The sequence below is a fragment of the Macrosteles quadrilineatus genome, unplaced genomic scaffold (assembly GCF_028750875.1).
Source record: "Macrosteles quadrilineatus isolate MER2022 unplaced genomic scaffold, UCM_ALF_1.0 Scaffold_5__1_contigs__length_97177068, whole genome shotgun sequence".
Taxonomy (NCBI): Eukaryota; Metazoa; Arthropoda; class Insecta; order Hemiptera; family Cicadellidae; genus Macrosteles; species Macrosteles quadrilineatus.
In genome coordinates this window covers 50,661,849-50,676,631 of record NW_026542598.1, presented here as the reverse complement: position 1 = coordinate 50,676,631, position 14,783 = coordinate 50,661,849, and the positions used below count along the sequence as shown (strand labels likewise).

General features: G+C 37.2%; 1 protein-coding gene across 1 annotated transcript; it reads right to left on the bottom strand.

Moving 5' to 3' along the window:
• Window positions 1-6,546: 6,546 nt before the first annotated feature.
• On the bottom strand, window positions 6,547-14,119 carry LOC128994336 (60S ribosomal protein L37-like). Its single transcript, XM_054418799.1, has 4 exons — window positions 14,054-14,119; window positions 12,390-12,525; window positions 9,614-9,698; window positions 6,547-6,679 (listed from the first exon to the last, which is right to left on the bottom strand). Exons 1-4 carry the CDS (start codon window positions 14,054-14,056, stop codon window positions 6,625-6,627), a joined length of 279 nt encoding a protein of 92 aa, XP_054274774.1. The 5' UTR covers window positions 14,057-14,119; the 3' UTR covers window positions 6,547-6,624.
• Between the last annotated feature and the right edge of the window lie 664 nt (window positions 14,120-14,783).

Below are 14,783 nucleotides of genomic sequence, written 5' to 3'. Positions count from 1 at the left end.
ACCCAACATGCGTCCAATAAGGAACAAAATTTCTCGTAAACGAAATTCCAACAAGCTTTACCGCTAATTGATTATTGATTTCTTAAAATAAGGCGTGTTTAGCCATGGTTTAGCCTTGTTTAATCAAAGTTAAATTAAATCAAAGAAGCGTCAAGTTTATTTGTCCAAGTCAAAGAAATTTTTCCCTTTGATGGATTTTTGCAAATATTTAAATTTTGTTTAGTTTAAAAATATATTTTTCTTGTATCCGACTTCCCAACTGTCCCAACTCATGGCAAGGAAATTCCCAACTTTTCTCTTTCCCAGATTCTAGGGGGGGGAGGCTCCCCCCCCCTACCCCCCCCAAGGCGACGCCCCTGAAGAAACTTGGCACCCGCTCTCCACCTTCCGTCATGGATGGGGCCACTATGGAGAGGATAGTCGAGTCCCTTTTCCCGGCTCACACGTTGCGCCCACTGCGGGATTTCGGAAGGGTGGATGACGTACCACTTTTTAGTCTTGGAGAGGTGGAGGCGGCCGTCCTATCCCTGAAGAACAATAAGGCTCCTGGACCCGATGGGGTACCCGGCGAAGTTCTCAAAAAGGTTTTGACTATTAACCCCTTGATCCTTTTGCGCATGTACAATGCCTGCCTAGTCGAAGGAGTTTTCCCTTCGTGCTGGAAAACAGCTAGGCTTGTGCTTGTTGGGAAGGGAAAGGGAGACCCAGACCTGCCATCCTCTTACAGACCTCTGTGTATGTTGGATACGGCTGGAAAAGTCCTCGAGAAGTTGATACGTTCCCGACTGAATTCAGCCGTGGTCGCTGCGGGGGACCTGTCCCCTCGGCAGTATGGATTCAGGATGGGGCGATCTACGGTTGACGCTGTTGAAGAGGTGAAGCAAGCCGTGATGAAAGCTGAGGATTTTAACCACTACTCTCGAAGGGTTGTGCTGCTTGTCACTCTCGATGTGCGAAACGCATTTAATTCGGCGAGGTGGTGCGATATGCTGGATGCTCTGGAGAACACCTTCCACGTCCCGGCATACCTCATGCGTATCATAGAAAATTATCTCCGGTTCCGCCTCCTCTTGTATGACACTACAGAGGGCCCACGGACGATGAGTGTCACTTCCGGTGCTGCCCAAGGTTCCATACTCGGCCCGGACCTCTGGAATGTCGCGTATGACAGCCTCCTGAGGTCTGAAATGCCTGAGGAAACTGTTCTGGTTGGGTACGCGGACGACGTTGCAGTTTTGATAGCTGCACGTAGCGTTGAGCTGGCTCAGCTAAAGCTGAACCGAGTTATGCGTACTATAAGCGCATGGATGACAGACCACGGTCTCTCGCTTGCTTTGAGCAAAACTGAGATCGTGATATTAACAAAAAAACGGATTGACACCATCGTGCCGTTGAGGGTAGGGGCCGTTGAAGTCCAGACCGTTCGTTCTGCCAAGTACCTTGGGATTATGGTGGACAGCAAGCTTAGCTGGCGGGATCAGATTTTCCGTACGGCGGACAAAGCCGCTAGGGTGGTCTCCTCTCTTAGCCGGTTGATGGCCAATGTCGGAGGGCCTCGGTCCAGCCGTAGAAGGCTGTTAATGTCTTCTGTCCAGTCTGTGCTCTTGTACGGTGCTGAGGTGTGGGCAGACGCTCTAAATAAGGAGGTATATAGGATGCAGCTTGCCCGAGTGCAGCGTCAGGCAGCACTAAGAGTTGCATCCGCCTACCGAACAGTGTCCGAACCCGCCGTCCTGGTGGTTGCTGGAGTCATCCCCGTCAAACTTTTGGCGGCTGAGAGAAAAGCAATTTATCAGCGCCGTGGGGAGGACCAGGCACGAACAGAGGAACGCACCCGCACCTACCAGCTGTGGCAGGAGAGCTGGGAACAGGAGACTCGGGGACGCTGGACCAGGCGACTGATAAAGCAAGTCCGACCTTGGGTTAATCGGCGGTGCGGAGAGGTGGACTTCTACCTCACCCAATTTCTGACGGGTCACGGCTTTTTCCGGTCGTACCTGTTCAGGATGGGCAAAGCCGTGTCACCCGATTGCATATACTGCCCAGGCATTCCCGATGACGTGGAACATACCTTTTTCCACTGCCAGCGTTGGGAAAGGCCCCGCCTGGAGGCTCAACAGTTAGTAGGACTGCTGTCGGTGGACACGGTCATACCGATGATGACGGAGGGTGAGGACAATTGGACCTGTGTGTCACATTACATCCAGGGTATTCTCCGCGCCAAGAAGCTCGACCTTGACCGGGATGCGGTGTAGGTCATAAAGTATCCAAATGCCATAAACGGTGAGAGCCCTGAGGGCTTAGGTAACATGTTGGCCTGACTTGAAGTAATGTGACAAACAATTCCAGGTCTGTGTCCAACAGAGTAGAGGAGGTTTTTTAGTGAGTAGTCTGCGATAGATTCAGGAGTCTCACACTACAGGCTGGCTACCTGTGTGCGTAAAAGCATTTTCCCTCCTCTCCCTTAAAAAAAAAAAAAAAAAAAAAAAAAAACCTCTAATACAGTTTTATACCTCTAATAATGTTTTATCAGAACAAATTGTTAGATGTTAGTCTCTACAAATCCCAAAGTCTCTACAAATATTGAAGTGACAATAAGTTAGTCCTACTGTATAACCATTCTTAGTATAGTAGCTTTATTTTGTAAAATTTAAGCACAGTCTGTCTAGTAGTTTTTACTATGTTGATTAACACACATGTATACAGACACCATGAGATTGTTATATAATAGTGTAGATTATCAAATTAACAAAGGAAATATTTAAAGTCCATCTATTTCCACATTCATCATACTTACAATAAGATAAATGCAACCAAAAACATTATGTTTGTATATTTTTTTAGTTTTAGACATATTGCGGTATGTTGCAATTTTTCACTAAATAAACAACCTAGATTCCAATTTTGTCTTATTTTACTATACCTTAAAATCTACTAAAATATGTTACTACATATTTAAATACTTTCATTCATTGATACAGAGCAGCAATACTCTCATTGATGTTCATAGCCTAGCGCGTGTGAAGACGGACGCAGAGGGGGTGTGATTGCGGCGTTGCCAGTTCGAACGTCGCGGCCTTGTATTAGAGGTGGCTGTGCTTATACCTTTAACATGTCTACAGAGTTTCATACAAGATCGTTCCACTCATCCTACACTCATCTGCATTCAGCATTCATACTTGGCTTAAAATACCTACAATCGTTTGGTCGCCATTTCAAAGTAAAGTATTAAAGATCAGATCAGTTAAACAGTCTAAAGATAAAAATTGTGAGTACAAAATTTAAACTGGCAGATACATGAAAAAGTTACATATTAGGAAATCATTCTTGATTTTCTCTTTCTTTTGACCCGTAGAACCATTTCAAAGAGTTTGGCACTTATTGGAAAAACTTAATTATACATTTAAGGTAATGGAAAGTTAAAATAAATAACAAGCTGGCATGCAGTGTTTAAAAATAGACTGATAAATGAAAACAATGAATCCAAGATTTTTACTTACAACAAACAGTGAAATGAAGTGTAACTTCATATTAGGAAACTAAACATCAACTGCTAAACACATTAGTCACAGACTTCATATGATTAGCTTGTAAAACATTTCAGTTTAGAGTTATGATGAAGTACAAACACAGCTCTACCTACCAATACAGTAGTTACAGTAAATGCACAATAAAATATTACATCATCTGATCCACCGAAATTTTTAAAACTTGTACCATATATTAATTTAAAATTGCCATGCTATTTTTATGGAGAATCAATTGTTGTTGTTTCTTGTTTGGGTATATGTTCCCATAATTGTTTTTGATATCTTACTGAGCTATTAACATTTTAGTAAAATAACACTTTATTACCATCCTTGTACTAACCTAAGTACAGCTCACTGAAATTTTTATTTAGAAGGGAAATAAATCTGACAGTATTAAGGGAATTAGTGTACCTGTTGCTTGAATGCGAGCAATTGCTAAGTAGTATTACAGACGTTATATAAACCAAAAACAAATAACAGTCATAATTTCTGATGACTTTAAACAATTTGACTCAAAGATAATGGAAATACTCAAGATGTACATAACAGATCGATATAATCAACATTTCTTGTAAATATCTTATAATTTTTCAAAAGCTGATCTTGTTTTTTATGTTTTCTACAAATGGCCTTACTTATAGCCGCATTAGGTTGTCCATAATAACAATTATAAATTCTAAAAATAACATTATTTCTATTTCTTCTCCATGGTGATGTTCTATGACTTTCCTATGTTTCCATAGTTTGCAAATCGGCTCTTTCAATGATTAGAAATGCAGCACCGTATTAATTCAGTTTTCTTTCTAGTATATCAAATTATCCAAGCTCTCTCGCTTTTTTCTATTGTAATATTTACGCCAACCCAAATTCAAATCGTAAATATTTCATTTCAACCAAGTCAGTAAATGTTTGTAGCAAACTGATTGACTGTTCACAATTAACATACGTTCTTCTTCTCACTTTTAATTTGACAACAGCTGGAGTTTCATCCCATGTTAATCTTACGGAGGAATACAAAACTTTAAAGGGCCCCAGGGCCTCACTCTTTAACTATTTCCCTAAAAAGAAAGTTACCTGCACAACTTTGCGTTACACTCTTTCCAATGACACCAAAAACATGTCAATCGGTTCAGTAGTTTTGGAGGAGTAATTTTCACAAAAAAAAGTATATAGATAAAACGTATAAAAGTATAAAGTAGGTATTTAGAATAAAAGTATATAGATAATCTGGCAAAAGTCCAACCAGATAAATGGAAATTCGCTCAGTCTGCAGGTTTAAAAATATTATAAAGTAAATAAACTAAAATTTGTTGTGTCTCTTATTTACTAAATTCCAATTGAATAGCTCTGCCGAACATTTAAGTAATAAAAGTGAATCTTTTCAGAAAACATAAAAATTTTCTGGCCGTGCCAATGGTCAACGGAGCGGCACAGGAGTGGCCGCTCCTGTGTATTCCATCAATTGTAAGTGCTACCAACCTTGCAACCTATACTGTTTATCTTTTAAAACGAAATAAACACCACGCTATAGAAAGTAATTTTCCTACAGTCACCCGACAAAGTTGGCTTCCCTGTACTGTTTATAGTACAGAAAGCTGCTAATTGCTGCATATTTATACTTTGCCGTACGGTTTATACTTTGCCGCACGGTTTATACTTTGCCGCACATCAGGATTCCAACCAAACAACACAAAACAGCGTGGTTTTATTATGCACGTAATCCGTGTACGCTTGGAAATAGGTTGGCAACACTTAAAGATAATAATACTATGAACAGCTGATTGACTATTATAACTACGATTTAACCTGTCATTTCGTGTTTATAGTTTTGGTATTTCTGAACTTTCTGGACTTTTCTTTTAAACGTTTTTAAAACATTCCTACGGTCTTAATAAACAAGAAAATACCATTAAAGCATTTTTTTTAGGCGCGGAAACCACTTCAAATTACAAAAACATACGGAACTATATTCTCAAAAGACGGAGCACATTTCTTGCCGAGGAAAAATAGCGGAGTGATACGGACCACGGGTACTACTTTCTCCAGGGCACCATTTGTGTAATTGTGTTGCTAGCTGAACCTAAAAACGTGTTGTATAGTGTTTGAAAGACTAATTATTTATGTTTTATAGTGACTGTAGGAAAAATATAATGTGTAACACGAGTGAATAAGGCCTTTGCTGCACTCGAGATCATTCCGCACTCGCCTGCGGCTCGTGCGTAAACGTTGCTCTCGTGTGCAGCAAAGTGCCACTTTCACCACTAGTTACACAAATAACTATTGCATAGTTGTTCTTTAAAAATCTCAATTTCAACGTTGTTCAGCAGGGTATTCAATTATTATTGGCTGATGTTTGTGTTTACTTTTTGTTTTCATTCTAATACTAGCAATTTGGCCCACCCCAAGGCTCACGTCTGTTGCCGATGTCGCGGGAGACGATTACTGATGTCACGAAGAGCCCAAGTTATGCTCCTCCCGATATCATATCTTTTGGCCGTTCCGACCTTGGCCCGGACCTGTCATGGTCGGATATGAAGGGTTCTATTGTATATCTTTTTAAATTTTATATAATTTTACCTAAATGGACTTAAAAAAATAATAATTCCTTTTTAACTACCCATATAGATTTTAAAATTTATATTTATTGTCAATATAGCCTTCAGATTTTGTGATGTTACCGATTATTGGGAAAAGGCCTCATGAAATAAAAATTACAAAATATTGACAAAGTATTTACCGTACTGTATTTTAAAACCCAGAGAGATGTTTTTGAAGTTAAGTTCAAGATTATATCAAGTTACTTCTTTATTAGTTAGAGTAGTCTTTTTACGTGCTCCTGCTTAATGTTGTAGTTCCAGAATATTGAAAAGGCTTTACTATACTGAACGACCGAAATCGAATAGGACACAACTTAAATACTAGTAAGACGTAGAGCAAAAAAAGGTATTAAAGGGTTTTTCTTTTTCTGATTAACTACAGGTACAATGGATATTTATAGAATCAAGTAATTCTAGACTAGAGTAATTAAAAAGATAGTTTATTAAATAAAAACAGCTTAACAAAATATCCGTTTAATTACTCAAGATAAAAATGTTTATGATGAACCAGTCTTGCGGGGAGCTGGCTTGCCTCCTTCACGGAATCCATTCCTAAAACAAACAGAGAGTAACTGTTATAAATGGTCATAAATACAATACTTTACTTTATTAGAGGTCTAACAATGCCCCATGATGGTTGGCCTGATAAACTCTTAAAAATTTGTCTTGCCATATTTCATCAACCAAGGCATTGTCAATCTTTTCAGCTTGGTTTGCAGGCTTCCTTCATTGTAGTTGTTAGCCTCCGGATTGCCAAATAATATTAGAAAAGGTTTAAATACCTGCTATTAGGCAATCCAATTTTGTTGTTAGCACAACTAGTTTCGGTGTCTGTGTGACACCATCATCAGGCTGCACAAGGACAGTTTTCTTTCTTCATACGAAGAGCGTCATATTTACACAAAAATAAATAAACATTTAAACACGAATACGAGACTTTTATGGTAACTGATCAGTTAAATAAACAGACAGTTACCATAAATGTCTCGTATTCGTGTTTGTGTCGTGTTTAAATGTTTATTTATTTTCGTGTAAATATGACGCTCTTCGTATGAAAAAAGAAAACTGTCCTCGTGCAGCCTGATGATGGTTATTTAATATAACAACATTATTTAATATAAACATATCAGTGACAGCTATAAAAATAATAATCTTTATCCAAACAGCTGTTTGTTATTTCATAGATGACTTATATGGTAAAACATTAGGAGAAAACTTGACAAAAACCGTACAAAAATGGGGTTTTGAAAGTTCATTATTTTATTTCCAAAGTAATTGCGCCATATTTTAATGGCCAAAATCACTCTCACTAGTCCAGTGAATTGGGTGTTTTGCTAGCCTAGTGGCACAGAAGACATACTACTACAACCCAGAATGCCAACCGCATGGTAAAAAGCATTAAGTGTTTTGAGAGAGCTTTGCCTGTCAATCGTAGGCAGCGCCACCAGCGTTGCTATGCTGAGTGCATGGCAACGCTGGTGGCGCTGCCTACGATTGACAGGCAAAGCTCTCTCAAAACACTTAATGCTTTTTACCACGCGGTTGGCATTCTGGGTTATAGTAATATGTTTTCTGTGCTAGTGGTTAGCGTCTCGGACTTCGGTGCAGGAGGGACGGGTTCGATCCCCGGCACATCCACAAAACTTTAATGGGTTTGGACCGCTTTCCCTTAAGAGTGTTTGACTTCATTACAAAAATGCCACTGGCGTAGACACAAGAAAAAAAAATACATAAAAATGATTTGTATCTTGATCAGTACTGTAGTTTTCTCGGAGTAGGCCGCATAAATTGACAATATGGCGTTACAGACAGAATGACAGACAGACAGAAATTGAGATAAGACTCGTTTCGGCTTTCTTAAGCTATGAAACGTAAAAATAACCAAAATCTGCATGATTCTACTCAATGTAATAAACTGTAATTTTGTTTATATAGATTAACTTGGTACAGCACATATCCTATACCCAACTAGTACGGTACTCTGTAAAAATGAGGTGCTGGAACTGTAACCTATTTAGTATGATTTGAACCTATTTATGCCAATATTTTTATCATTCCGAAAGAAAGGTACCTAACGGAACTCTGTTCTGCCGCGTTGCCCCCCAAATCTAGCTAGCACTACCTATATTACCTATATTATACACAATTACACAAACATCTTATAATTTAAAAAATTTGGTTTTTCTTTTCCAAGTTCGTTTGGCTCTTCTACGCGACCGATTTTCATGATTGAGGTCTCAAATTGAAGGTATGCACTAGGGTAAGTCGAAACAAATCAATATTTTTTTTTTTCGAGTTGTAATAGTACCATGGAAAAATTGCTAAATTGTAGGACCAAAACAGGGTTAAAATATTTTAAAAATTGGATCTTAGGTCTTCTGGTCGCACATGTGCTCTAAAGTTTGAACAAAAAATGAAAAACCCATATCCTAAAGAAATTAAATTAGAAACTTCCAAAAATAAATTTAAATCAAAATTGAAAAAGTTTCTTATCAACAAGGCTATGTAGGCCTACTCCTTTGGAGAGTTTTAGTTCTATATTATTCTAATTATTAATTGCTCTATTTCATTTAAATTGAAACTTTTGGTTTTAAAATAATTTTATCTGTATTTTTAATTTTGATATTTTTATGTAAACTTTCATATTGCATTGCTTGTTTTAATTTATTTGATCTGGAAAGCTATTAAAATGGATGGTATGTTGTTATGCCATGCATGATAATGATGAGTATTTTAGTTAATTAAGTTAGTTTTATTAAATTACTCTTGGCGCCATTCCTGTATTGATGTATTGTACTTAAATGAATAAAGTTATATGAAATTAAATGAAATATATTATCAGAAATTTTGACAATTTTAAAATTTTGATTTTTAATATGTAATAGTGGAAGAATCGATATTTAAATAAAAGTATTGTATGTTAATATCTTCTGGTCGCGCAGCGTCTGTAAATATTGACAAAAATCAAGAAAAACATCATTTTGTACTAGTATTATTTAAAATATAATAATCTATATCAAAATGTAATACCGAAAATCTGTTGTACACATTCATATAGTAACCTAACAAAAACAACAGACGAAGTCAGAATTGATCTAGCGGCCGCGCATAGCAATACAAATTCACTTTATCACGGCACTTTCAGGTCAGTGATTATCATTAACTTAGGTGTCACACCATGTCATTCCTAAGTATAAGCTTTGTATAAGTTAAGATTCCGAAATGTCAAAATGTGAGTTTTAAAGAAGGTAATATGAACACATTTAAGGGAAAGCGGACCATACCCATTAAATGTTTTGTAGATAAATATGTCAGGAATTAAACCCACCCCTCTTGCACCATAGCCCTAGACGCAAACCACTAGGCTAGCAACACACTCATAGCTGATTCAAATTTCTATCAGTACATTCTGCAATTCCCTTAATAGAACTGGTTTCAAAATTACCCACATATCAAAGACAGTTTGTTATTAGGGTGATAGTTTACCTGAACCTCCTGCGAACGACCTTGAGGTGACGCATGCGGCCAGTGCCAGTGGTCTTCCTGCTCTGAGCCTTGACACTCCAGTTATCTGACAAAAATAAAACTCATTAGTAGGCCTAACTAAGGCTATGCAATGGATACCTTATTGTAATGTTAAGAAAAGTAAACGGTAACCTTAAACATTAGGTACAATTTGTTGTAGTCCATCTAGACACGACAGGATTATTAAAAAAGAATGGTGCAAAACTAAACGGTTGGGTCAGTCTCGTGCTTTAAAACAGCTTATTGTTACACCAATGGAAAGGGTGTGGATAATGATATAAGTTTCTTTTGACAAGGTTATGTTTTGTACCACGAATGTGTTATGTTAGTACCACGAAGCCTGCAAACAAAATGGCTACGGCAAAACAAGGAAAAGGTTTGTAGGTTTAGAATACGATTGCATTATTAAGTAATACAATATTAAAGATACTGTAGTATAAAAGTCCTCTGACACAGTTAGCAACAGCGTGACAAAAGAAGAGAGAAGAGTCCTAAACTCCTTTACACCCTGCCTACTAAATCTGGTTTGAAAAATTCAAGGAGCTTTCCAGAAGAATTCAAGACAAATTTCTGAATTTTAAGAACTACTATTGGGAACCCTACTATCAACTTTATCAAGCCGTTTTAAATTAAGTAACTTAAAATTTTTTATAAAGATTTTTAAAGAATTCATCATTTTGATCACATAATACCTTCTAGGAACATCAGAAATAGTAAGTTAGAAATTGTATTATATATATTTTTCAATAACTGGTGCTGTTTGACACTACAACTTTGAAACAAAACTTTAATCGGTTCCAGCGATCGCGGCAATACCCATTGTCATTTTGCGGTTTCGGCGACAACAATGATCGTTTCCTGCGATCGTGGCAACACCAGCGGTAGTCTTTCGGTTAACCAACATTTCCGATTGTCTGGCTCTGGATTCCCGGTGGTTTGGGTTAATTCCTGGAGTTTTCCAGGATACACCATGCTTTACCAAATTTGTCTGCATTGGTTTTCATCTTCAGGGGAACGGGCAGTACATTTAACAGTTCAATGCCTTTGTAAAATAGATGGTTTTCAAAAATCACAGTTTTGTTTTTTGCATGTCTATATTGAACTGGCTTCTCAAACCATAGGAGATAGGGTGAACAGGTTTTGGAAATGCCAGGTTGGATGAGTCAATTCAAGACAACTATATATTTGTATGCCGGGAAAAGCTCGGGCTGTCCTCAGACTCCGCCAGACACTGGGAAGAGAATCGAGGCCAAGTTTGCACAGAGTCCAAAAACTTTTGACAGTCAAAACTAGTAGGGAATTTACAATACCGCAGTCGCCGGTTTTACCTAAGCTTTTGAGACGATACCGTACAAACTGCAGCTATTACAAGCATTGAAGCTTACTGACAAGCCAAAACACATTTATACTTTTGCCATGATAGCTTTGATTCTTGTTGTTGATGCTACAGTCCAACCTCAGTTTAACGAATCTGAAGAGACCGAACTAAATTTTCGTTATATCAAGGATTTTGTTAATACAAGGTTTTTTATATTGAGGTTAGGTTTGCAAGAAGTCGAGGCTCAGAAACTGCATCGGTAAATATAGGTTGAGATTTTACTTCATTAAAACACAATTAAGTAGCAAAGGCTACTACAATACTTTACAATACAGTGTTTACATTGTAAAGTAGAACCTGGATTATCCGGGGTAATAAGGTGGAGGGAGACTATGGATAGGTACCGTAGTGAAAACGAAAACCACAGTTATCCAACATGGTATAAAAAAGATGGCAAACCTTAACACTAATCCAGGTGTAAAAAAAAAACATTGCTATTCTTTCTCTTGTTTTTTAGTTCTTTCTTAGGTTTCCCTTCGTAAAAAAATTCAACAAGTTGCCGGTAGTTACTTATCACCCAATCCCAGTTTACTAAGCATTACATCGTCATCAGTCCTCTGTGAATGAAATCAGTTGGGACATAGCGCAAAGCAGACAGACGTGTAAAACAGAGCAGACGAATGTTAGTGCAAGCGTTGACATCACCTTTCCATTTCATTTTCATCAAAAAACTGTGATGTTTCAAAAACAGTAATAATGTGGGGGTGGGGTTCGTTATATATCGAGAGAAAGACATAGAGAATTCATTCGTTTTCACAAATAACCTCAAACACAGTGTTAAATTCGCTATGAAGAGGTTCTGGCAATAATAAATTCATTGGTTTGTTTGTTATGTAGAGGTAAAATAAGTTATTCATTGTGTCTTATGGAGAGTTCTAGGGGATATAAAAATATTCGTTATATCAAGGAATTTGTTATATTGAGGTTAGTTATATAATGTATTTGATTTTGATGACAGGATTCTTGGTACTCAACTAAGGAACTGAGACAAACCATAACCTTGTCAAAAAAAACTTAATAAAAACACCCTTTCCATTGGTGTAACAATCAGCTAGGCCTATTTGAAATCATGGAAACAGAAGTACCGGTACCAATAATTTATTTTTGCACTCTTTTGCATTCTTTGTTAATAACCCTGTATTAGAACCCAGGTTGAGCTGCATATGGTGATAAATATTACATGCGGTAGATACTTCTTAGCGGGGGTAAGTCTATTGGTGATCAAATTTCAAATATCTGAGGATTTAAATTACCCACAATTGGTACATTTCATTTCATGCCTTAAGAAGCCACCATTTATAACTTAAGTTATATATGAAACAAATTACAAAAAACTTAAAGGTAATACTAAATACTTACAATGTCTAAGTTTGGAGTTGGGGTATCCGCACTGGGCACACTTTGACTTTTGGATGTGATATGACGAGCGACCACACCGCCTGCACAAGGTGTGGGTCTTGTTGCGCCGTTTACCAAAGCTTGATGTACCCTTCGTCTGAAATAGAAATAAATTTGAAATTAAAAGACTTTGGGTAACAATGATTCTCTGCATTTATACAATAATAAGCTATAGGCTAACCTTAGAAAAGGACTAGGCCTAGAACTACACTCAGTTAGGGTTGAATGTTAAAAAGACAATATTATTTTACTCGCAACTTAGATAAGTATCCAATAATAGTAGGCCTAAGTTAGTCCTTAAGTTTAATAATTTAAATCAAAGAAACTCAACGATTTATTTCTGTGTTCTGTTGATTTATGAAAGAATTGGGTAGGCCTACTTTGGTATTATAACGACCACACCTCGTAAATATAACCTAAACTAGGCAATTAAACTTATTTAGATGACAATTTATCGGAATTTATCGGTGTGGTCAGTATAATACCAAATACAAAGAATTGTTTAAAAATCTCAACAAACTATGCTATTCACCAGAGGATCAATAAGTAATACAGGCATATCTGAAATAAGAAACTTGCTTTTTAAGATTTTTCCAAAGATAGGCCTGTGATTAGAGCTGAAAGTTTGTTTGGATTGAAAATAAACGTGACATCTTTCCCAGAGTAAATGCTTGCTAATCAATTAAGCTTAGGTTTGGCATTTTAGCAGCAGTGTTTTGAAGTGTTTTTTCAGGGTTTTAATTGTACACAAACAGTCTTTAAGTAACGTAAACCAATATCTCAATTCATTATAGGCTAACTTAAACTTTACCTTCCTAATCTAACCTCCTGTAGGTTATCTCCAGGGATATGGCAACCCTATTCGAACGCTAAGCTATTTTACTAGCTGCGTGTAAATATGTGGTTTTATTTGTACAAAAACATTCTATAAGTAACGTAATAAACCAACATCTCAATTCATTTAGTTGTAACTTAAAACTTTACCTTCCTAATCTAACCTCCGGTATCTCCGGGGATATGGCAACCTTATTCACACTAAGCTATTTTACTAGCTGCGTGTAAAAAAGCCGGCGTGTAGCTTGTAAACTCGCCGAGTGTGAACAGGGCTTAACTTAAGTAGATGGTAAGTTAGGCCTGTGGATAGGCCTATGATTTCAACCCATTTATTTTAGATGCACTATGCATTTTAAGTCTTGGTGACAAAATCACTTAAAAATCCCAAGTGTTTGTAATTATGAAATTTACCTTGCCAGCATGTCAACAGGCTTGGGCCTAATCCTCAGATGTTAGGTCAACAGCCTTAATATTATATAGGAGGCATGTAGGCTTATCGCGGAAGTTTGTATGAATAACTTGACTGAGCAATAAGCTAAATAAAAATAACTGAAATCTAGTAAAAAGCTTGGCATTACAAGTAAGTTGAATAAAATACTGGTAACAGACTAGGCCTAGTTCAGTTATAAAGGAGAGATAACTTAGTAGTGTTATTTTAGCGAAGGATAATTACTTAAATACGACGCAAATATAGGATTATATGAGTAAAAGACAAAGTTAAACACATATAGCACCTTAGAATTACTAGGATTATAAATAAAAAGACAGATATAGTAATGACAATTGCTCACCATTTTCGATTTGACGAAGAACGAAAACCGGAAAAGGGTCGGCCAACTCAAGGGAAAAGTGAGGTTAGGTTAAATGTATGTTATAGAGTTTCAGATAGGAAATCAAAATTAATCAGGATGACCAACTAGGAAAAATTGCTTAGGAAGAAAACTTCATCATTACTTTCAAACAACATGTATTGTATTATACTCCTTCGAGCTTTACAACTTTAATAGCTATTGACACATTGACTACTACAATAAAACGCTTTTTTACTAATAGACGAATTAGTTTTTAGGACTTACGTTACTAGACCCAGACTAGATTTTACTTATGATTTAGAAAGTGTCAAGTCGAAGCATGTCAAAGTCTTAACGAAAATGAAAATTACGTATTACATATATGATGATGTATAGGCTGGTTGGCTTAAGTAGTGGCAGTGGCACAAAGAGACGACGCTTTGAGCTTTTTCCCCATAAGAATAACATGGTGATAACTTTTAGCCACACTTTTTAAAGACCCTGCTCTCGGCAAGGCGTTTTTTTAGTGTGGCCTTGCTCTCGGCCTATCCACCCTATACTACAAATGTTCCATACTATTGTCCAACTCCATAAACATTTCCAATCCATATCCATTCCCATATGTTTTCAAAATCACGCGATATTTGCACGAGAACTACGGCGCGCTCTCGACCCATATTATTTCTCGTCTCCAGCGGTGATACGATTGAAACATCTAATCTAATCATCT